This window comes from Sciurus vulgaris (assembly GCF_902686455.1).
Source record: "Sciurus vulgaris genome assembly, chromosome: 1".
Taxonomy (NCBI): domain Eukaryota; kingdom Metazoa; phylum Chordata; class Mammalia; order Rodentia; family Sciuridae; genus Sciurus; species Sciurus vulgaris.
Genome location: NC_136461.1, coordinates 1,835,974 through 1,858,352, shown reverse-complemented (window position 1 = coordinate 1,858,352; position 22,379 = coordinate 1,835,974). Strand labels below are relative to the sequence as shown.

At 61.8% G+C, this 22,379-nt stretch overlaps 1 protein-coding gene across 6 annotated transcripts in view; it reads right to left on the bottom strand.

Annotated features, from left to right (window-relative positions):
* Window positions 1-22,379, bottom strand: part of PRDM16 (PR/SET domain 16) — a 311,310-nt gene that overhangs the window by 192,644 nt on the left and 96,287 nt on the right. For all 6 annotated transcript variants that reach the window (XM_079148974.1, XM_079148978.1, XM_079148980.1 and 3 more), the window contains exon 2: window positions 9,636-9,985. In XM_079148974.1, coding sequence (XP_079005100.1) covers window positions 9,636-9,985 — 350 coding nt within the window. The remainder of the gene's footprint in view (window positions 1-9,635; window positions 9,986-22,379) is intronic.

The following is a 22,379-nucleotide window of genomic DNA, read 5'->3' as shown; positions in this document are numbered from 1 at the left end:
CTACTCAACATGGAAACATCTCAAGCACAGATGACGGCCACTACGGATTCTCCTGGTCTGGCGGCTTGCTCCTCCCTCAGGGAGGCAAGGTGAGCCCAGAGGGCATTTGTGCCCAAGGCACTAGCACAAGGCTGACCCTGATCGCCAGCCTGCAGGACGCGCTGGTGCAGTTAGACCTGTGAGGGGCCCACACTGCCCGGCCCACCAGACTCCTCCAGCCCCACTTATCCTGGTTCCACTCGCACACCGAGCTCCCGTGTCACGGGGGCTGTGCTAACGGGTGCCCTGTTGACGAGCTAGGGGACACAGGAGGGAGCGAGACCTGTCTGTGCACTCGGCCAGTGCTGGCAACAGGAGCCACCGGGCAGAAAGCGTCCTGGCTGGGAGGTTCACCCCGTGCGGCCTGCTCCAGGCCACCGTCCTGGGGTGGAGGCCTCCAAGGGGCCTCGGTCTGGTCAGAAGGCAGAGTCCTGGACACACCCTAGGAATGCTGGCAGGTGAGGTGCACCTAGATCTGCATGTGAGGTGCCCTGGGGACCTCCACTCCAGTGACCCCAAAGCTGAGGTGTGCTGGGGGTGGATGCTTCCCCCCAGGCTGACTCCCGGCCCCAGCTCCCTGTGGTTCCTGCCGACATCTCTCTGTCCTTGCAGGCCCCTGACCCAGCAGAATGCGGGGTGCCTCAAGGGCCACTGCAGAGCCCCCAGTCCAGTCTTGAGGACAGCTGGCAGCTCTCCCTGGGGTCTGGAGAATTCCATGTCATAAACATGGTGAACAGGGGGCAGGGGCTGGGGACACAACAGCGAGGACACCACAGCTCAGGAAGAAGTGAGGCCCAAGGAGCCAGGAGCCAGGCTTGGGCCCCGCTCTGGTCTGCTGGGGTCCACCTGAGCCTCAGTCATCAGGCCAGGCCATGCCACGCCAGAGCCCAGCACCACGTGTCCACACGGTCAGCACACCTGGTTTCCTTTCTCCACTGATGTCATTGTGTCATGGCTTCCTGTCCCAGGGGCAGGCTCAGGTACAGGTGCAGAGGTGGAGGCTTGCGGGGAGAGACAGCAAGCTGCCCGTTCACTGAGCACGGCCTCCCTGACCGCAGCGTCCCAGTCCTGCCCGGTCTCAGCCTCCGTCTCCTTTGGCCAAGCGAGGATGGCCGTGTCATGGCAGCGCTGCTGGGAAGACTGTGGAGCAGACCTTGGCAGGTGCCCAGCAAGGGCCGGGCCTTTCCTCCAGCCAGGGCCCCTCCGTCACAGAGCGAGGCGACGGCCAGGCGGCTCACCGGGCTGCAGCACGGCGGGCCCGGGGCCTCGGTAGATTCTGAGTGATAGTCCTTATTTTCCTTAAGGGAAAAAGAAAGACTGAGCGGGGAGGAAGAAGGGGCCGGCCTGACCTGCGGGCGGAGCCGGGCCCCAGGGGAGCGCTGACCTAGAGGAGGATGGGTCTGCCCGTCACCGGGGTGTGAGGGTCGTGGCGGTGAAATGCCACTGAAGAAGTTGGCATTCGAGCCCTCTCTCAAATATGAAGAGAAAACATTTATTTCCCTTTTTCGCCTGTGAATCAGAAAGCTCTATTTAAAGAAAGTGCCCTCTGCCGGGTTGCGCCTGAGTTATTACCCCTTAAGGAAGTAAAGGAGAGCCACTGGGAGGTATTCTTAGTCATCCTCTCCCCTTTTTCTGAAATTCCTTTTATACCCGGCCTCAGAGCCGGGCCCAAGATAGTGCAGGATTTCGTGGCATTCTTGAGCTAAAAGCGTCTGGGCTGATGTCAGGGTGCTGGGAGAAAGGGGACAGGGTTTTGATGGATTCCTACAGTCATCCTGGGGTCACGGGGCGGTGGGTGGGCTTCTCCCGAGAGCGTCTGTGCCTCCAGGCCAGCTCCATTCCGGCAGAACACGGCCCTCCTGGAACCTACGTTCCAGCTGACGGCCCCCAAAGAGTGTCCTAAACCCACTGTAGTGTCACTGGGTGCTGTCAATGGGCGGCCGCCCGGTGAACCATCACTGTCGCCGAGGGGCACGCCCAACAGTTTGGACGCTTTGTGTACCATTGTGCCTCCTCAGATACCTTCCGACATCATCAGGGGAAAAGCCCCACCATGCTTCTCTGCCCTAAAAAAATTCCCTGGACAACCAGAGACCTTGCCCCCCAGGGTCAAGGGTAGCCCAGCCATGGGGGCAGAGGAGGGTCAGCCCTGTGAGATCTGAGCTGAGCTTGCTCTGAGCCTGGCTTTCTGGGCCCCAGGACCAAGTGTGTGCCCAGAGCCACTGAGAGAGGTACCACCAGGGTCAGCTTCCGTCTGGAAAATGGGACTGGGCACCAAGGATCCAGGCTCCAATGCAGCGGGTGATTGGTGGGCAGCGGGTCTGCCTGGTCCCACCCAGGCTGCCCCTCTCCACTGCCAAAGGCTAAAGGGTAAAACTTCACAAGCCAGCCTGAGAGCTGAGGGAAGAACAGGATGCCGCCATGGCGGGAGGAGGGCCGGAGCGGGGACGAGCCCGGAGCCGGGCCTGAGGGTGCACATGGGGCAGGGGTGTGAGCACGCGGGTGCCAGTGCGTCGCTAGGGTGTGCGTGGGTCCGAGAGCCAACGAGCGTGAGCCAGTGTGCGCACCTGTGTGTGTCTGCCTGTGGCAGGAGCAAGTACGCTAGCGCCCAGGCCGCCAGGGGCTCCCGGGAGCAGCAGACCTGCGTCCATGCGGACCAGCGGCTCGGGACATCCCAGCCTGCGGTGGATGGAACTCGCCGCACTCGGGCTTCTCCAGGCCACCTTCACCCTCAGCCCTGCTCTGCTCGTGCCTGGACCCCGGGCCTGGCCCCCGTGTCTGGATCCCCGTGTCTGGATCCCCGTGCCTGGCTCCCCATGCCTGGCCCCCTGTGCCTGGCCCCCTGTGCCTGGCCCCCCATGCCTGGCTCCCCGTGTCTGGGTCCCCGTGTCTGGGTCCCCGTGCCTGGGCCCCGTGCCTGGGCCCCGTGCCTGGCCCCCTGTGGCTGGGCCCCCGTGCCTGGCTCCCCGTGCCTGGGCCCCCGTGCCTGGCCCCCCGTGCCTGGCCCCCCGTGCCTGGCCCCCTGTGCCTGACCCCCTGTGCCTGGCCCTCCGTACCTGGGTCCCTGTGCCTGGCCCCCTGTGCCTGGCCCCCTGTGCCTGACCCCCTGTGCCTGGCCCTCCGTGCCTGGGCCCTTGTGCCTGACCCCCTGTGCCTGGCCCTCCGTGCCTGGGCCCCTGTGCCTGACCCCCTGTGCCTGGCCCCCTGTGCCTGACCCCCTGTGCCTGACCCCCTGTGCCTGGCCCCCGTGCCTGGACCCCCGTGCCTGACCCCCTGTGCCTGGCCCCCCATGCCTGGCTCCCCGTGTCTGGGTCCCCGTGCCTGGGCCCCATGCCTGGGCCCTCCTTCACTCCAGTCGGTTGTTCGGGACGCTGGCTCCAGACCGAATCTCCTGGTAGCTGTCGCAGCCTGGTGCCTAGGCAGGTCTTCCAGGGCTTTGAGCCTGGAGTCTGCATACTCCTGGGCAAACATGGGTGCCCCCCACTTGGCCCTTCTGGCATCCCCGGGCAGTCACCAGCACTGGCCAGGTGAGAGCTGTGGCCCCAGAACACGCCCTCAGCTCAGATACCAAGGAGTCAGCCTACGGAACGTTTCTGACCCTCAAGCACACACAGACACGTGTGGGTGAGGTACCCTGCCATCTTCTCAGCAAACTTGGCTGACATTGTCAGGGTCATGGGTTTGGACCGTCTCCAGGCTGTGTGGACTCGTTTCTGGGAGTTACCTGAGCATGAGCTCAGTCCCAAGTCAGCTCCCTTCCACCAACCTGGGGCCCCTGCAGGTCCCCCAGAGTTGGGTGAGCATAAGGTGGAGGCCCTGTGGCTGTGGAAGGCTCCATGGGCTCAGAGGAAGCACCCCGGCCTGCTGACCAGCAGGCCCTGGACACAAGTGCTCTGTTCTGCATGGGGCAGCCTGGGGATTCCTGGAATGTCTAAGACTACAGGGTTGGAGCTGCAGCCCAGTCCCTTTGGGCCAGGAGCTGGGGAGGCATCTCCTTCCTCCTGGGCCACCAGGGGGACGTCCAATGACCTGTGTGCTGTCAACAAGCCCTGAGACTGCCCGTTTCCCAAGCTGACCATGTCTGTTGGGCATTCACTCTCTGGCCTGTCCTTCCAAGGCTCCTGAGCACACAACAGGGATCTTGTCCAGATGTACAAGGGCTGAGAGTCCTCATTTCTAGCAAGCCTCCAGGGATGGGAAGCCAGCTGGAGGACCACACTGAGCCTCCATGGTCACCCACCGGACTGTTTCTGGCTGACCTTTATTTCCCTTGTGGTCCAAAAGAAGAAGCAGGTTCCTAGGAGCCAAGGAAGTGCATGGGGCTCGCCTCTGCCCCAGCACAGACCTGCAACAAAACTCACCTGGCCCGCTCCCCCAGGCCTGAGTGCACAGAGGCTCTGGGTAGGGCCCGCCCCAGCACCTAGACCACGCCTGAGAGACTGTGGAAAGGGGCAGCCTTGAACATGTCTTCCACCTCTGACCCTGCACCCTCACCCACCGCCCCACTCGCAACAAGGGACAGCCCCGTCTGAACACGCAGGCCCAGCATGAAGCTCTGGACAGGGGCACCCTCCTGGCAGGGAAGGCCCAGGTCCAGGGGGAGCGGCGTCTCCTCAGGGTTTCCTCTAAGGCCCTGAGTCTCTGGTGACACCCTGAGTTCTCTTCAGGATCCTCTCAGAGCTCAGAGGACGCATCCTGTACAGTCACCCCACACAACCAACGCTGAGGCTGCTCCCCAAACCCCCAAGCCCAGGCAGGGCAGCGACGTGGGAGGCCCTGTCCTGGGCGGCGGAGCCTCGTGGGACTTTAGGCAAATCCCAGGGGGAGGTTGCACCCGTGAGTGGTCTGGAGGCCTTGCCAACGGGGCACCCCGTTCCCACCAGTGTGGCGGGCGGAAGACCTTCAGGGAGGAGGAACACACTAAGCTTGTGGTGAGGGTGTGTGAGGTCCAGAAGAGAGGAAAGGAGGCCCTGCTGCCCCCGGGCCTGGAGCTGAGGCCAAGACCCACTCTGACCAGGACTGGTGCCTGCCCGCCTGCCATCAGACTGGATTTGGCTGTAGCCCTGGGCCACTCAGATATGCTGCTGGTGCTTGCAGAAGCGGGTCCTCCAGGCTGTCCGGTGCGAAGCCATGCTGCCTTTAGCCATCTCCTGGAGGACCTGCGTCTGGGGAGGTTGCAGGCTGAGCCACCCTGCAAGACACCTGCCTTCCCGGGAGCCAGATACTGACTGGGCCTCCATCCCCACCCTGCCCTCTGAGGAGCAGGAGAGCCCTGCTTTTCTGAGAATGTGCCGAGGTGCGGGAGCCCTGGGTGGGACTTCCTCTCCAGCCCACCCCCGGAGGCTGGTGTTCTCAAGAACGGCTTCACGTTACATTTGCAGAAGTTTCTCAGAATCTCAGAGGACAGGGCTGGCGTAGCTTTTGCCCATGGCGTCCCCCAGCCCTAGCATCTCTGGCCATCAGAGTAACCTGGGGTTCCCGGGGGTGACTGACGGGTCTTGACCCTTGCTGAAGATCAGTGTGGGCTCTGAGGACCCCGGAGGAGCCCCTGAGATTGTGGTACTGGGGAATTGGGGAAGCCCAAAGGCTCCAAGCTGCTTTCCCAGGAACCCTGCAGCTTCCCATGGGCCTTGGCCCAGGCCCAGCTTGTTTGTTGATTGAACAAACGAACGTGTCTATTAATATTCAGTCATACGCGCCAGGGGATGCGATGGTCCACTTGAGTAAGTTCTCCAGATAATTGAAACCCCATTGGTTTACAGTAACACAGGCAGACGCCCTCCCTCAGCAGAAGACGCTCAAGTGCCAATTACAGCAGGCACTGGGAGGCCCTGAGAGGTACTTTTGGGGTACCCACAGCAGGCATTCCACAGGACTTGGGAGAGACCGTGGCCGAGGTCTGGGGGACACCTGCCCAAGCGCCTGCCCTGGTGTCCAGCCCATGTTCCCTGCCCAAGCGGGCTGGCGCAGCTGCAGACCCCGCCTGGGGCAGGTGGCCTCCCGGCAGCCCATCCACAGCCGGCTCCCTCTGGGCTGTCACTGCAGCCCTCTCTTAATTAGCAAAATAAACAGCACGATGATAAATGTCACGATTTACTCAACAGATGATCAAGATCATTGTTTCTGCAGACCCCAGGGCAATAAAACGCAATCATGGGGTGATTTATTCTGGGAGGGTGAACGGTGGGCTGTGTCAGCGGCGGGAAGGCGGCTGAGTCCGGCGCGTCCTGCGGCAGGGGAATGGGAAGTGGGCGCCTTCCCGACAGACGCCCCGCTACGGGGAAGAGCCCAGGGAACACTTCCAGGCACCCAATCCCACACAGGCACAGGCCCGCCAGGTCAGGCAGGGGCTTCCCACACGGGCGTGTTTCCTTCCAAAATGGCAAGGAGTCATGTCCTGGTGGGGGGAGGGGGTCCCTAGATTCACCAAATGTCCCTCATACACGGGTGGAGAGGGAAGGAGGGACACAGCCTCGGGGGCCAGCTTTGGAGGGAAGGGAGGGCCTGGGAGAGCAGGCGACTGATGGGAGGAGAGGCCGGCCTCGCTCTGCTGCACCCTGCTCTGCTGAAGGAAGGTCCCCTGCAAGGGGAGGAGAACCTCCGCCTTGGTCTGAGTCACCCCAAAACCTCTCATCGACTGGCCCTGTGTCTCTCGATAATGGCTCAGACTGGCCACCATCCTGTGCTACTGGCCACCCTTTGGGGGCACAGCCATCTTGGTCCTCCTTGGCTTCCAGTTGTTGTCATCTTTGCTACGATGTTACTTACTCTTTTTCAGTGGATGAACCCCGCGTCAACAGGGGTAAAACTCGATTACGCTGATTCACAAAACTGAAGGCCCAGCAAGCGTGTGAGCAGTCACGTTTAGTCTGGATCATCATGGGATCGGCCCTCGTGTGCCCGGCACCGTCCAGGCCTGCCCTGGCTTCCCTGCGGGTGCCACACTCACACACAGACACGTCCCCATATTGTCCACCTCCTCCATCTGCAGAAGCACGGGACAGAGCAGCCAGCAGGTCAGAGCCGCCTGGTGCGCCAGCAGTTGGGTGGCTGATAGGAGGCCTCTCTGCTGCTGGAACCACACAGACCCTGCGCTGGGTCCCAGGTTTTCCGTCCCTTTTCTCAGCAATTGGGAGATAAGGCACAGGAGCCGAGCAATCAGGGGCTGGTCTCTCCTGAGCCCTGCAGACCTCCAGAAAGACAAGGAGGCAGCAAAGCAGCGACCAACCGCTTCAGGACATGCAGGGAAGATCCTGGTCGGGCTGCCCAGAGGCAGAGTAGCTTTCCCAACCCGGCCTAGCCGAGATTGTGGCGCTAGAAAGAAGCCGGCTCTAGTGTCCCCCTTGATTCGGAGGGACGGTGGGTCGCCCTGAGCCTCAGCAGCTGGCTTCCTCCTCCTTCCTTCCCAGGAGGAGGGAGACAGTGGCCCCCCGTGTACTTCTGCCATCGGTGCCAATGACACAGACCATGCTCAGTCGCTGGTGGAAGGCAGGGAAGGCCAGGGAGGATCGGTGCACCTGGCAATGGGTGCCTGAGCCACCAGAAATCAAGGTCAGACGGGACGGCGGCAGGAAGACCCGTGAGGATGGGGCTGGGCAGATCTCCCCAAGCACTGGCATGAAAGGAGGCTGTGGGGTCACGGCGGGGCACAGGCTCTCTGCAGAAGGGGGAGGACGGCGAGCAGGAAGGCTCCCTCACCTACTCGAAGAGCAAACAACACTGCAGCGTCAACAGGTGCTGGCAGGTGACAGGGACAGCCTGTGTGCCCTGGCCCCACAGGCCGCTGTGATACGGGCCATTTCTTCAAATAAAGCAAATAGAACTCATATCAGAGCAGACAAGAACAAAGTCACCTCAAGGTCATCCAAAGAGCTACCTGCAGGGCAGCTGACCCTCGAGCACCTGAAAGCCGCCCTGATTAAACAGCCAGGTCTTTTAAGAATGTCAGACAAACAACCTGGGACCCCTCCCTGCAAGGCCACGCCCAACCACAGCCCAAACATCACTGCACGCTCTGTGGAACTGGCTGTCCTGGCCCAGAAGGACCAGCCTGTGGGTCACCACCAGGCATGCCACCCACCCAGGTGGCTGTGACTTCAAACTCCCTCCCCTCTGCCCATCTTGCTCCTGGCCCCTGGCCAGTTAACCCTGAAGGTGACCTCCCTGAGGAAGACAGCGTCCGCAACACACGGCCCCCCTCACCAGCCTCCTGGGCTGCATCCCCAACACATGGGCGCCCAGCACCCCATCCCTCCATCAACCTGACCCCCTTCTGCAACCTGAAAGCCCTCTAGCGGTGGGGACTTAGGCTGATGGGCAGGTGGCCCCTGCCTGGTCCCAGGGTCTACAACAACAGGCCCCACGAGACCCTGTGCTGGCAGGGTCACCTCCCACCTGCCTGCAGGACAGTGAGGAGAACCCACCCCTCAGTTCTGGGGCCATGCGGGCAGCCACGAGCCACGACCTCAGCACATCAGCACACAGGTTTCCTCAATGTCCTTAGCAGGGGCTTTGAATGCTGCAGGCCCAGGGGAGAGGGCCAGAAGAGGGCACTGTGCAGGTGGAGTCTCTGGACACGTCTGGGAGCACAAGGGTCACGGGAAAGAAAAGCTTCAGGCCAAAGTCTTTCCTCACCCTGCAGAGACCTCTGAGGTGCAGGTCAGGGTGGAAAGCTCTCCAAGTCCCCAGAGGGCGAGTGTGCAGAGCCCTGCCACCTGACGTCCACCACTCCCGCACAGCCTCAGCCTAAGCACCTGTGCAGGTGGTGGACACCAGAGGGACCTGGATCTGCAGCATCCCTGACAAAACATCCCACAAAATCGGCCAGGGCTCATGAGGATTCCTGCTACTGAAGCTCTCTAGCTCCCACAAGCCCACCTGGAGAGCCCCCAAAAGAGGGCTCAGTGTCCCCCATGGCCTGAGCAGGAACCTCGGGACGCTCCGGCTCAGACAGCCCGGCGATGCTGTGGGAGACCATCCACAGGGTGTCACCCAATGCACCCTCCATTTTTGACTCGCCCAGAGGGTACCATCCAGGCCAGCGAGCAAGGGAGGGAAATCTAAAGAGCAGGATGCCCTCCCTGGCAGGAAGAGGCAGTGGCTCTGGGCCTGTGAACCCACCCCTTCTGGGGACTGGGCGGCAGGTCCTGGGCACAGACGTGGGCAGAGATGGACATGCACGACCCCAGAAGTCTGGGGAGAGACCCTGGCTGCTGGGCTGGGATGAGGCCCCAGAGCCCAGCTGGCTTTTCTGGGACGTTGGGTCCACGTGCCCTGCTGCCACTGCGGCACATCGGCACCTATGGTCTGGCAGGAGGCATGGCATGTGTCAAGACATGAGCTCATGAAAGACACATTTCCGGGCAGAGAGCGCTGCGGCCCACGGGGGCTGACCGGCGTCCAGGAGGACAGCGATGTTTTCCGAGTCGCGTCATGAAAGCTCAGGGTGAAGTAACCCTGGGAAATGCGACATTCGAACGCTCTCTCTGACCGGCCGAGCCTCCCGCCTCGGGCAGTGGCTGCTCCCCGGCTTTATAAATAGATTGAACACAAGATAAATGGCCGTGATCCATCATGCTCAGACTCAGAATGCTCACCTCCCATCCAAAGTCGGCCTCCTTCAGCGCCGCCCGGGGCGCCACCACGCAGGGGCCAAGCCGCTCCCCGGCCTCCATCTTCCTCTTGGCCCAGATCCCCAGGCCAGCCCCGGGGATGGAGGACTCTCGCAGCTCGAAGTCCGGCGGGATCGGAATGTCTTCGGGAATGTAGACAGGAGCCTCGTAGGGCGAGCCCTCCTTGGGGGTGAAGTCCTCGCTGGTGGGGAAGGGGGACGGTGGCCCCATGGGGATGGGAGACAGGATGCTGTCCTCGGTCTCCTCCTCAGCACTCTGGCCAGCCAGCAGGTCCGGGTCGGGTTCATACATATTATTTACAACGTCACCGTCACCTAAAGGAAATAATGCAGTGTCAACCTCCTCAGCAAAGGGACCCCCAGTGACATGGGCCCTCAGAGGAACCTGGGGCACCAGAGGCCCTCCAGGCCCTGGCTGCCACCCCTTGTCCGGCCCACGCCACCTCTACACCGTCCTGAACCAAGCAGTTGATTCTGGGAAGATTCCACCAGTATCCTCAAAGGGCCAATGTTCTCCCTGGTGGCCCAAGGCCCCCACGTCCCCCAGGGACACGATGACTGTTCCTGTTTCAGGGGAGCAGGGGAGGGACACTGCCCCTCACAGTTCTGGGGACAGTGGGAGAAGCCCTCAAGTGCAGCGGCCCATCCAGAGAGGATGACGGGGAAATTGCTGCTGACACTCGTGGTTCTTGGAACCAGAAACTGGGTAACGGAGAAGCGGCCTGTGTCGTGGGAGGACTCAGTGACGAAGGAGCGGCCTGAGTCGTGAGGACTCAGTAATGAACGAGCGGCCTGAGTCGTGGGAGGACTCAGTGACGGAGGAGCGGCCTGAATCGTGGGAGGACTCTGTGACAGAGGAGCGGCTGAGTCCTGAGGACTCAGTGACGGAGGAGCGGCCTGAGACATGAGGACTCAGTGACGGAGGAGGGGCCTGCATCGTGGGAGGACTTAGTGATGGAGGAGTGGCCTGAGTCGTGAGGACTCAGTAATGAAGGAGCGGCCTGAGTCGTGGGAGGACTCAGTGATGGAGGACCGGCCTGAGTCGTGAGGACTCAGTGAGGGAGGAGCGGCCTGAGTCGTGGGAGGACTCAGTGACGGAGGAGCGGCCTGAGTCGTGAGGACTCAGTAATGAAGGAGTGGCCTGAGTTGTGGGAGGACTCAGTGATGGAGGACCGGCCTGAGTCGTGAGGACTCAGTGAGGGAGGAGTGGCCGGAGTCGTGGGAGGACTCAGTGACGGAGGAGTGGCCTGAGTCGTGGGAGGAGTCAGTGACGGAGGAGCGGCCTCAGTCCTGAGGACTCATTGACGGAGGAGGGGCCTGAGTCATGAGGACTCAGTGACGGAGGAGCGGCCTAAGTGGTGAGGACTCAGTGACGGAGGAGCGGCCTGAGTCGTGAGGACTCAGTGACGGAGGAGCGGCCTGAGTCGTGAGAGGACTCAGTGATGGAGGAGCGGCCTGAATCGTGGGAGGACTCTGTGACAGAGGAGCGGCTGAGTCCTGAGGACTCAGTGACGGAGGAGCGGCCTGAGACATGAGGACTCAGTGACGGAGGAGGGGCCTGCATCGTGGGAGGACTTAGTGATGGAGGAGTGGCCTGAGTCGTGAGGACTCAGTAATGAAGGAGCGGCCTGAGTCGTGGGAGGACTCAGTGACGGAGGAGCGGCCTGAGTCGTGGGAGGACTCAGTGACGGAGGACCGGCCTGAGTCGTGGGAGGACTCAGTGACGGAGGAGCGGCCTGAGTCGTGAGGACTCAGTGAGGGAGGAGCGGCCTGAGTCGTGGGAGGACTCAGTGACGGAGGAGCGGCCTGAGTCGTGGGAGGACTCAGTGACGGAGGAGCGGCCTGAGTCGTGGGAGGACTCAGTGACGGAGGACCGGCCTGAGTCGTGAGGACTCAGTGACGGAGGAGCGGCCTGAGTCGTGGGAGGACTCAGTGACGGAGGAGCGGCCTGAGTCGTGGGAGGACTCAGTGACGGAGGAGCGGCCTGAGTCGTGGGAGGAGTCAGTGACGGAGGAGCGGCCTCAGTCCTGAGGACTCACTGACGGAGGAGGGGCCTGAGTCATGAGGACTCAGTGACGGAGGAGCAGCCTGAGTGGTGAGGACTCAGTGACGGAGGAGCGGCCTAAGTCGTGAGGACTCAGTAACGGAGGAGCGGCCTGAGTCGTGGGAGGACTCAGTGATGGAGGAGCGGCCTGAATCGTGGGAGGACTCAGTGACGGAGGAGTGGCTGAGTCCTGAGGACTCAGTGATGGAGGAGTGGCCTGATTCGTGGGAGGAGTCAGTGAGGAAGGAGCGGCCTCAGTCGTGAGGACTCAGTGACGGAGGAGCGGCCTGAGACATGAGGACTCAGTGACGGAGGAGGGGCCTGCATCGTGGGAGGACTTAGTGATGGAGGAGTGGCCTGAGTCGTGAGGACTCAGTAATGAAGGAGCGGCCTGAGTCGTGGGAGGACTCAGTGACGGAGGAGCGGACTGAATCGTGAGAGGACTCAGGAACGGAGGACCGGCCTGAGTCGTGGGAGGACTCAGTGATGGAGGAGGGGCCTGAGTCATGAGGACTCAGTAACGGAGGAGGGCCTGAATCGTGGAAGGACTCAGTAACGGAGGAGCGTCCTGAGTCGTGGGAGGACTCAGTAACGAAGGAGCGTCCTGAGTCATGAGAACTCACTGACGGAGGAGCGGCCTGAGTCCTGAGAGGACTCAGTGACGGAGGATCGGGCTGAGTCATGGGAGGACTCAGTAACGGAGGAGCGGCCTGAGTCGTGAGGACTCAGTGACGGAGGAGCGGCCTGAGTCGTGAGGACTCAGTGACGGAGGAGCGGCCTGAGTCCTGAGGACTCAGTGAAAGAGGAGCGGCCTGAGTCATGAGGACTCAGAAACGGAGGAGGGTCTGAATCGTGGGAGGACTCAGTAACGGAGGAGCGTCCTGAGTCGTGGGAGGACTCAGTAACGGAGGAGCGGCCTGAGTAATGAGGACTCTGTGACGGAGGAGCGGCCTGAGTCGTGAGCACTCAGTAATGGAGGAGTGGCCTGCGTCATGGGAGGACTCAGTGATGAAGTAGCAGCCTGAATCATGGGAGGACTCAGTGACGGAGGAGCGGCCTGAGTCATCAGAACTCAGTGACGGAGGAGCGGCCTGAGTCGTGGGAGGAGTCAGTGAGGAAGGGGCGGCCTTAGTCATGAGGACTCAGTGACGGAGGATCGGGCTGTGTCATGGGAGGACTCAGTGACGGAGGAGCAGCCTGAGTCGTGGGAGGACTCAGTAACGGAGGAGCGGCCTGAGTCATGAGGACTCAGTGACGGAGGAGTGGCCTGCGTCGTGGGAGGACTCAGTGATGAAGGAGCAGCCTGAATCGTGGGAGGACTCAGTGACGGAGGAGCGGCCTGAGTCGTGGGAGGACTCAGTGACGGAGGAGCGGACTGAGTCGTGGGAGGACTCAGTGACGGAGGAGCATCCTGAGTCGTGGGCGGACTCAGTGACGGAGGAGCGGCCTGAATCGTGTGAGGACTCAGTGACGGAGGAGCGGCCTGAATTGTGTGAGGACTCAGTGACGGAGGAGCGGCCTGAGTCCTGAGGACTCAGTGACGGAGGAGCGGCCTGAATCGTGGGAGGACTCAGTGAGGAAGGAGCGGCCTGAGTCGAGGGAGGACTCAGTGACGGAGGAGCGGCCTGAGACGTGAGGACTCAGTAACGGAGGAGCGCCCTGAGTCGTGAGGACTCAGTGACGGAGGAGCGGCCTGAATCGTGTGAGGACTCAGTGACGGAGGAGCGGCCTGAATCGTGGGAGGGCTCAGTGAGGAAGGAGTGGCCTGAGTCGTGACGGAGGAGCGCCCTGAGTCGTGGGAGGACTCAGTAACGGAGGAGCGGCCTGAGTCGTGAGGACTCAGTAACGGAGGAGGGGCCTGAGTCGGGGGAGGACTCAGTGACGGAGGAGCGGCCTGAGTCGTGGGAGGACTCAGTGACGGAGGAGCGGCCTGAGTCGTGAGGACTCAGTGACGGAGGATCGGGCTGAGTCGTGGGAGGACTCAGTGACGGAGAAGCGGACTGAGTCGTGGGAGGACTCAGTGATGGAGGAGCGGCCTGAGGCGTGAGGACTCAGTGATGGAGGAGCGGCCTGAATCATGAGGACTCAGTGACGGAGGAGCAACCTGAGTCGTGTGAGGACTCAGTAACGGAGGAGCGGCCTGAGTCCTGAGGACTCAGTGACGGAGGAGCGGCCAGAGTCATGAACACTCAGTGACGCAGGAGCAGCCTGAGTCGTGGGAGGACCGTGATGGATTAGCGGCCTCAGTCGTGAGGACTCAGTGACGGAGGAGGGGCCTGAGTCACGAGGACTCAGTAACGGAGGAGCGGCCTGAATCGTGGGATGACTCAGTTAGGAAGGAGCGGCCTGAGTCGTGAGGACTCAGTGACGGAGGAGCGGCCTGAGTCATGAGGACTCAGTGACGGAGGAGCGGCCTGAATCATGGGAGGACTCAGTGAGGAAGGAGCGGCCTGAGTCGTGAGGACTCAGTGACAGAGGAGCGGCCTGTGTCGTGGGAGGACTCAGTGACGCAGGAGCGGCCTGTGTCGTGAGGACTCAGTGACGGAGGAGCGGCCTGAGTCGTGGGAGGACTCAGTGACGGAGGAGCATCCTGAGTCATGGAAGAACTCAGTAATCGAGGAGCGGCCTGAGTTGTGGGAGGACTCAGTGATGGAGGAGCGTCCTGAGTCGTGGGAGGACTGAGTAATGGAGGAGCAGCCTGAGTCGTGGCAGGACTCAGTAACGGAGGAGCGGACTGAGTCGTGGGAGGACTCAGTGACGGAGGAGTGTCCTGAGTCGTGGGCAGACTCAGTGACGGAGGAGCGGCCTGAGGAATGAGGACTCAGTGACGGAGGAGCGGCCTTAGTCGTGAGGACTCAATAACGGAGGAGCGGCCTGAGTAATGAGGACTCTGTGACGGAGGAGCGGACTGAATCATGAGGACTCAGTGACGGAGGAGCGGCCTGAGTCCTGAGGACTCAGTGACGGAGGAGCAGCCTGAATCGTGGGAGGACTCAGTGAGGAAGGAGCGGCCTGAGTCGTGAGGACTCAGTGACGGAGGAGCGGCCTGAGTCGTGGGAGGACTCAGTGACGGAGGAGCGGCCTGAGTCGTGGGAGGACTCAGTGACGGAGGAGCGGCCTGAGTCATGAGAACTCAGTGACAGAGGAGCGGCCTGAGTCGTGGGAGGACTCAGTGACGGAGGAGCGGCCTGAGGCATGAGGACTCAGTGACAGAGGAGCGGCCTGAGTCATGAGGCCTCAGTAATGAAGGAGCAGCCTGAGTCGTGGGAGGACTCAGTAAAGGAGGAGCGGACTGAGTCGTGTGAGGACTCAGTGACGGAGGAGCGGCCTGAGTCGTGAGGACTCAGTGACGGAGGAGCGCCCTGAGTCCTCGGAGGACTCAGTAACGGAGGAGCTCCCTGAGTCCTGGGAGGACTCAGTAATGGAGGAGCGTCCTGAATCTTGAGGACTCAGTGACGGAGGAGCGGCCTGAGTCATGGGAGGACTCAGTGACGGAGGAGCGGCCTGAGTCGTGAGGACTCAGTGACGGAGAATCGGGCTGAGTCGTGGGAGGACTACGTGACGGAGGAGCGGCCTGAATCGTCAGGACTCAGTGACAGAGGAGTGCCGTGAGTCGTGAGGACTCAGTGACGGAGGAGCATCCTGAGTCATGGGAGGACTCAGTAACGGAGGAGCGGCCTGAGTAATGAGGACTCTGTGACGGAGGAGCGGCGTGAGTCGTGAGGACTCAGTAATGGAGGAGCGGACTGAGTCGTGGGAGGACTCAGTGACGGAGGAGCGGCCTGAGTCATGGGTGGAGTCAGCAACCTAGGAGCGGCCTGAGTCCTGAGGACTCAGTAACGGAGGAGCGGACTGAGTCGTGGGAGGACTCTGTGACGGAGGAGCGGCCTGAGTGTGAGGACTTAGTAACGGAGGAGCGGCCTGAGTCCTGAGGACTCAGTGACGGAGGAGCGGCCTGAGTCCTGAGGACTCAGTGACGGAGGAGCGGCCTGAATCGTGGGAGGACTCAGTGAGGAAGGAGCGGCCTGAGTCGTGAGGACTCAGTGACGGAGGAGCGGCCTGAGTCGTGGGAGGACTCAGTGACGGAGGAGCGGCCTGAGTCGGGAAGACTCAGTGACGGAGGAGCGGCCTGAATCTTGTGAGGACTCAGTGACGGAGGAGCGGCCTGTGTTGTGAGGACTCAGTGACGGAGGAGCGGCCTGAATCGTGGGAGGACTCAGTGAGGAAGGAGCGGCCTGAGTCGTGAGGACTCAGTGACGGAGGAGCGGCCTGAGTCGTGGGAGGACTCAGTGACGGAGGAGCGGCCTGAGTCGTAGGAGGACTCATTGACGGGGGAGAGGCCTGAATCATGAGGACTCAGTGACGGAGGAGCGGCCTGAGTCAAGAGGACTCAGTGACGGAGGAGTGGCCTGAGTCGTGAGTACTCAGTGACGGAGGAGCGGCCTGTCTGAAGACTCAGTGACGGAAGAGTGCCCTGAGTCGTGGGTGGACTCAGTAACGGAGGAGCGGCCTGAGTCATGAGAACTCAGTGACGGAGGAGCAGCCTGAGTCGTGGGAGGACTCATTGATGGAGGAGCGGCCTGACATGAGGACTCAGTGACAGAGGAGCGGCCTGAGTCGTGGGAGGACTCAGTGACGAAGGAGCGGCCTGAGTCATGAGGACTAAGTAACGGAGCAGCGGCCGGAGTCATGAGGACTCAGTGACGGAGTATCGGGCTGAGTCGTGGGAGGACTCAGTGACGGAGGAACGGCCTGAGTCGTGAGGACTCAGTGACGGAGGATCTGGCTGAGTCGTGGGAGGACTCAGTGACGGAGGAGCGGCCTGAGTCGTGGGAGGACTCAGTGACGGAGGAGCGGCCTGAGTCGTGGGAGGAGTCAGTGACGGAGGAGCGGCCTAAGTCCTGAGGACTCAGTGACGGAGGAGGGCCTGAGTCATGAGGACTCAGTGACGGAGTATCGGGCTGAGTCGTGGGAGGACTCAGTGATGGAGGAGCGGCCTGAGTCGTGAGGACTCAGTGACGGAGGAGCGGCCTCAGTCGTGGGAGGACTCAGTGACGGAGGAGCGGCCTGAGTCATGAGGACTCAGTAACTGAGTAGCAGCTTGAGTCATGGGAGGACTCAGTGATGCAGGAGCGGCCTGAGTCATGAGGACTCAATAACGGATTAGCGGCCTGAGTCGTGGGAGGACTCAGTAACAGAGGTGTGGCCTGAGTCGTGGGAGGACTCAGTAACAGAGGAGCGGCCTGAATCGTGGGTGGACTCAGTGACGGAGGAGCGGCCTGAGTCGTGAGGACTCAGTGACGGAGGAGCGGCCTGAGTCGTGGGAGGACTCAGTAACGGGGGAGCCACCTGAGTCGTGGGATGACTCAGTGACGGAGGAGTGGCCTGAGTTGTGTGAGGAGTTAGTAACGGAGGAGCGGCCTGAGTCCTGAGGACTCAGTGACGGTGGAGCGGCTTGAGTCATGAGGACTCAGTGACAGAGGAGCGGCGTGAGACATGAGGACTCAGTGATGGAGGAGCGGCCTGAGTCGTGAGGACTCAGTGACGGAGGAGCGGCCTGAGTTGTGGGAGGAGTCAGTGACGGAGGAGCGGTCTGAGTCGTGAGGACTCAGTGACGGAGGAGCGGCCTGAGTCATGGGAGGAGTCAGTGACGGACGAGCGTCCTGAGTCGTGGGAGGACTCAGTGACGGAGGAGCGGCCTGCTTCGTGGGAGGACTCACAATTTGGGTTCACACGCAATTTGCTCAGAGCTGCTGCTGCGACAGGTGGGCCACTCTGGACGTCCCACTGGGGTTGCTTGGGCTCTGGCAGGGCTCAGGTCCACCCTAAGAGAGGGTTAGTGCCACTGGGAGTCTGCAGAGGCAGACTGAGGCCCCGTGGGCACGAGAAGCCCAGAAGGGTGAGGAGGAGGTTGGTAGCAGAGAAAGCAACTCCTTTCCTGCACCGAAAACAGGGACTCGGAGATTTCACAGCAGCCAAAAGGCAGAGCCAGACCAAGTGCCGCTCAGCGGAGAGGCCAATAAACAGCGCAGTCCATGTGTGCGGGGAACAGGGTCCTCCCAGAAGGAGGGACGCCACCTGGACTGACCCAGGGCCTCGCGCAGGGTCAGAGCAGGCCGCAGGCTCCAGCAGCTGCTTGGAAACACACAGCGCGCGTCCAGGAATGGCAGCGATCCTGCCTCGCCCCAGCGCGCCAGAGCCTGGTCCTCCTGTGGGCACCTGGCCCCTCCCCCGAGGCAGCGGCTCTGCCCGTGACCCGATGTGGTCGCTCCCCAGGCTGGTGCGTGCGGACGCTTCACGCTGTGTCCTGTAAATGTGCCGATCATCATCTACCCGTTAAGAACTTTTAAAATATTATGCAGAGTGAAGAAGCAAAGCAGGAGAAGCCGACCCCTGCCCGTGTCCCTCTCTGCCAAGGGTCCGGAAGAGACGGTCCCGGAGCACAGAGACTGGAGGCTGCCAGTGGAGGCAGCGGTTGAGGGGCCTGGTGACTGTGCCTAGTGCCCTGAGTTGCTCACTTTGAAGTGGTGGCTCTCGTGTCACGTGAGCGTCACCTGGTCAAGTGTCAGGAAAGAGCCCGGCGGCGGCAGAGGCCGAGGTGGGAGACCTGCGGCCCGGCCCTCTTCTGCCGACAGTCCGAACCCCGTGAAAGTGACGGCGGCAGGCGGCGCGGCCTCCCTGCTCCCCGACGACGCGGGTGAAGTGGAGGCCTCGGGGCCTTTGAAGCACAAGAAAACCCATTTCAGATTCCTCACGCTGGTTGCAAACAGATCCGCTCAAGAAGTAACAAAATGTTTTCTTTCAAAAGAAACCAAAGTCTCGGAAAAAAAAAAAAAGTCATGCGGATAACACTTATTTAATTTAGCAGCATTCACAGAAGTAATGATTATGTTTTAAGTGGCCAACGGTTCCTTTTTAATTGGCTGGTAGGATCCTTTCAGAACTTCAGCAGCTGAACTCCCGCCGTTGTCCCTCCACCCCAAGGCCCGGCGCCGTTTAGGTTTGAAAGAACACCCCCGTAAACCTTCCCGCTGACTGTGTGCGGCATGAAGGTAAATTAGAAGGGGGGGCAATTAACATGCCACCTTATTATTTGGAACTGGTAACAGCGCAGAGCTCACAAACAAAATCGCCTTGGAAGCCCAGGTCCCCGCGCTGTTCCTTAACTCCTTCGGGCTGGGCTGCCGCTGTCCGTGGCAGGGCCAGCAAGCCGGCAAGGCCGGCTCCCCGTGGTGCTGAGGGCACCCCACGCGGGGGAGGCCCTTGTCCAGTGCGCCTCAGGCCCTTCGTGAATTTTTTTTTCCTGTTTGAACTCTGCTCGCCCAAACCCCTCACCCCCAGGAGGAAATCAAGGCTCACGGGCATTCTGAACCCTGGGCCGGCAGATGTCCAGGAGAGGAGGGTAGTGTTTCCTGCTGCTTAGAGGCAGGTCTGTGCACTGGCCAGCCTCCAGTCCCCGCCGGTCACTGGGGTTAAATGATTGCCTGCAGCCTCTGGGAAGAGCCCAGCTCTCCGCTTCGCTGTTCCCGTTGCCCAGGGGAGAGCTGCTCGCAGAGGCCTAATTAGGGTGCAGAAAACATTTTGAGAAAAGAAGGGCCAGGAGCAGCCCTGATGGCCCTAGAGAAGGCAGAGGCCTGCTGGCAGAGCGCAGAGCCCTGGGAGCCAAGCACAAAGGGCTCTGCTCCCCGGGTCCCAGGCAACCCGAGGCCTGGATTCAAAGATCAGCTCTCCTCGGCCACAAGGATGCCCCCTGGGATGGTCAGCCCAGGCGGGGAGCGGCCAGGCTCCTCTGCCCGCGCCCTGAAGCCAACATTGCTCCACTCAGGCCTGGCCCGGCCCAGGCCTCTGTGACAGTGTCCTCGATTTCAGTTGCTGACCTCTGGCAGGTAGGAATTGGTGCCAAGAACACAAGTCCTTTGTGACTTTGGCTGTGAACATGTGTGCCACTGACTTCTTGGGAGCCCCAGATGCTTTATTTGGGTTTTGTGGTGGTCTCATGCTAGGGGCTCATGACTGGGGCCGTCTTCCCCAAACTCTTTTTGGGATATCTACCAAAACAATGGAGGCAAGGAGGGGAGGGTGCACAGAGGTCCAGGAGGAGGGGACCCTGCCTGGTCTCAGCCACCCATGAGCGGAGCCCCTGTCAGAGCCAAGGCCTCAGAGAGCTACCTGCTGGGACCACTGGGCTGCAACTGGGCCTGTTCCTGGAGAACTTCACGCAAGACTGGGTGGGACTCGCTGGGTCGAGGTGTGAATCTGTGAGCCTGGTCATTTGTGAAGAAACCCGCTGCTCCCGGGCCTGGAGGCACTGGCTGGGAGCCACCGTGTCCTCAGGCATCTCTGTCCCCAGATCCACCCAACCCTTAGTGTAGGACTGCGTCCTCGCTTCACAAAGGGAGGCTTTTGCCCCTTCTCACCCAGATTGTGGGGACGGCTTCCTGAGCAAAGCCACCCATCACCTCTCAGAGACCCCCACCAAGAAAGCAAACCCATGGCAGGATTCCGGGGTCTGGAGAGACCAGGTGGGGAGGCCTGGATTGGGACCACTGTGCTGGGAGGGCAGCAGGGTCTGAACGGCGGGAGGGGCCTCCCTCCTGCCCACTACACTGCGGCCCTGTGGTGGGCAGGCAATCACCAGTGCTGCGCCCCGCCAGGTCCTCTCCTGAAGACCGAGCTCCCGGTTGCTGTCACCTGAATGCGAGCCTCAATGGGAGGCCGGAGGGAGATTGGGGAACCTTCTCCAGTCGGTGTCTGGCAGGTGGTAGGGCTCCAGGGAGAGGCCACTGGCCCCAGGCCCAGGCAGAGGGTCAAGTGCTGCCTCCTCATGGGCTCTGAGCCCAGTGTGAGTGCCATGGACTGCAGGTAGGGGGTGGGCATCAAGGACCATGGCCCCAGGGGTGTGTGGGTGTGTGTGTGAGAGAGAGAAAGAGAGGAGACAGTGGGAGTGTGGAAGGGGGTCTGTGGTGTGGCAGAGAGGCCATTGGGAGCCCAAAAGTATGCCCAAGTCACCATCACAGGCTTCGGAGAGAGGAGGCCCCTTGGGAGGAAGAGCTGTTTCCGGGCAGCCCCTACGACATGCCCAGCAGGGCCCCCGGGGACACGCTGATGCCACAGATGGGGGACTCAGCCCTGCTGGACCACACTCCTCAGAGCCCCCTGAAGCCTGAACCAGCACCTCCCTCCCAGAGCTCGGGGAGTCTCCTGGGGCCCACCCCCGATACCGTCGACTCTCCTCGGGAAGACCCCAACACTGCCGGTCCCCATCCCAAGGCACAGCCCACTCTGGCCCATGAGGCGCCAGGCCCCTGCCCACCTGCCACACATGCCCCGAGTGTCCAGAGCCTCTGCCCTTCATGCCAAGGCTGGGGAAGTGCTGACCAGTACCTGCAGTCCACCTCCCAACGGGACATTGGGTGAGCAGACGGGGCTGCCCGACAGCTCAGCCATCACAGGTAGGTGCGGTGCCCCACCTGACGCGTGCACCCGGCCCCTCAGGTGGCCTTTGGGCAGACAAAGCAGGCCCTCGACTGGGCTTTCTCCTCTGGTCCTATTGTGCTCACCCCATCTTTCAGCACTAGAAATAAGCAGGTGGCCATAGGTCAGCAGAGGGGACAGTGCCCCTGATGGTCCCATAGGGCCACAGGCTGGCGGGGGCGAAGGGGGATGAGGCAGCCTGAGCCCACCCAGTCATGGTCCAGCTGGCCCTGTCCCAAGGCTTGAGGCTCAACCGCAACTGTCCTCAGCTGACTAGATGTGGACCCTGAGTGGGTACAGTTGTCCCCCAACAAGGAGGAGAAAGGAACATTGGAAGACAGCAGAGGGACTCGTGACCCCAGCATGCACGGAGCAGCTGCGGATGGGCTTCTGCGGCACACCGTCGCGACCCCCTGTGGGGCTGAGCTAGGCCTGAGCTAGGCCTACTGGGGGGCCTGCAGGGCAGGGCAAAGTCCCAGCCCTACCCAGGCCTAGCAAGCCAGCTCACTGTCCACTCAGACGTGTAGGCAGACCACACCCAACCCTGGCAGCCCCTTGTACAGCCTGCAGCTGAGGAGACTCTGAAAGGACACTGTCCCAGTGCACCCCGTAGAATGGAGCCCCCAATGTCACCTATTGTTTCAGACCCTGCAGGTGCAGTGGAGGGGGCAGGGTGGATGGAGCCTCCCTCTTGTCCATCCGCGGAGGACTCCTGGCAGCCTGGCAGTGACCCTGGGAGGTGGCCAGGCTCTGTTGACCTCACGTCCGCTGTGAAATGGTGACCAACTTGCCACCCTGGATCCACGCAGGGCTGTGATGGCCAGGCCTAGCTCCCTGGCTCCCTCAGAGCTCCCAGCTGCTCAGACCCCCTGCCCTACCAGGGACGCGTCTGGGCTGAAGGCAGCAGCAGACACCTGGCCCTTCCTGTCTCACGAGCCACAGCATGCGAGCCACCCTGCCTTGCACCCCGTGAGGTACCACAGGTGCCCCCAGCTGGCAGCAGCTCTGCGCCCAGTGACCTACCCATCCTGTCACCGAGCTTATGGATGTGCCTCTCAGAGGGCTGCAAGGCCTCATGGGTGACCTGCCCCTGCAGGGTGAGGCGGCAGCTCCTGGTCTGTGCCACCCCAAGGACGTAGGGCCGGTGCTAAACAGACACTTGCAGCACAAAGAGAACCAGTCACCTTGCAC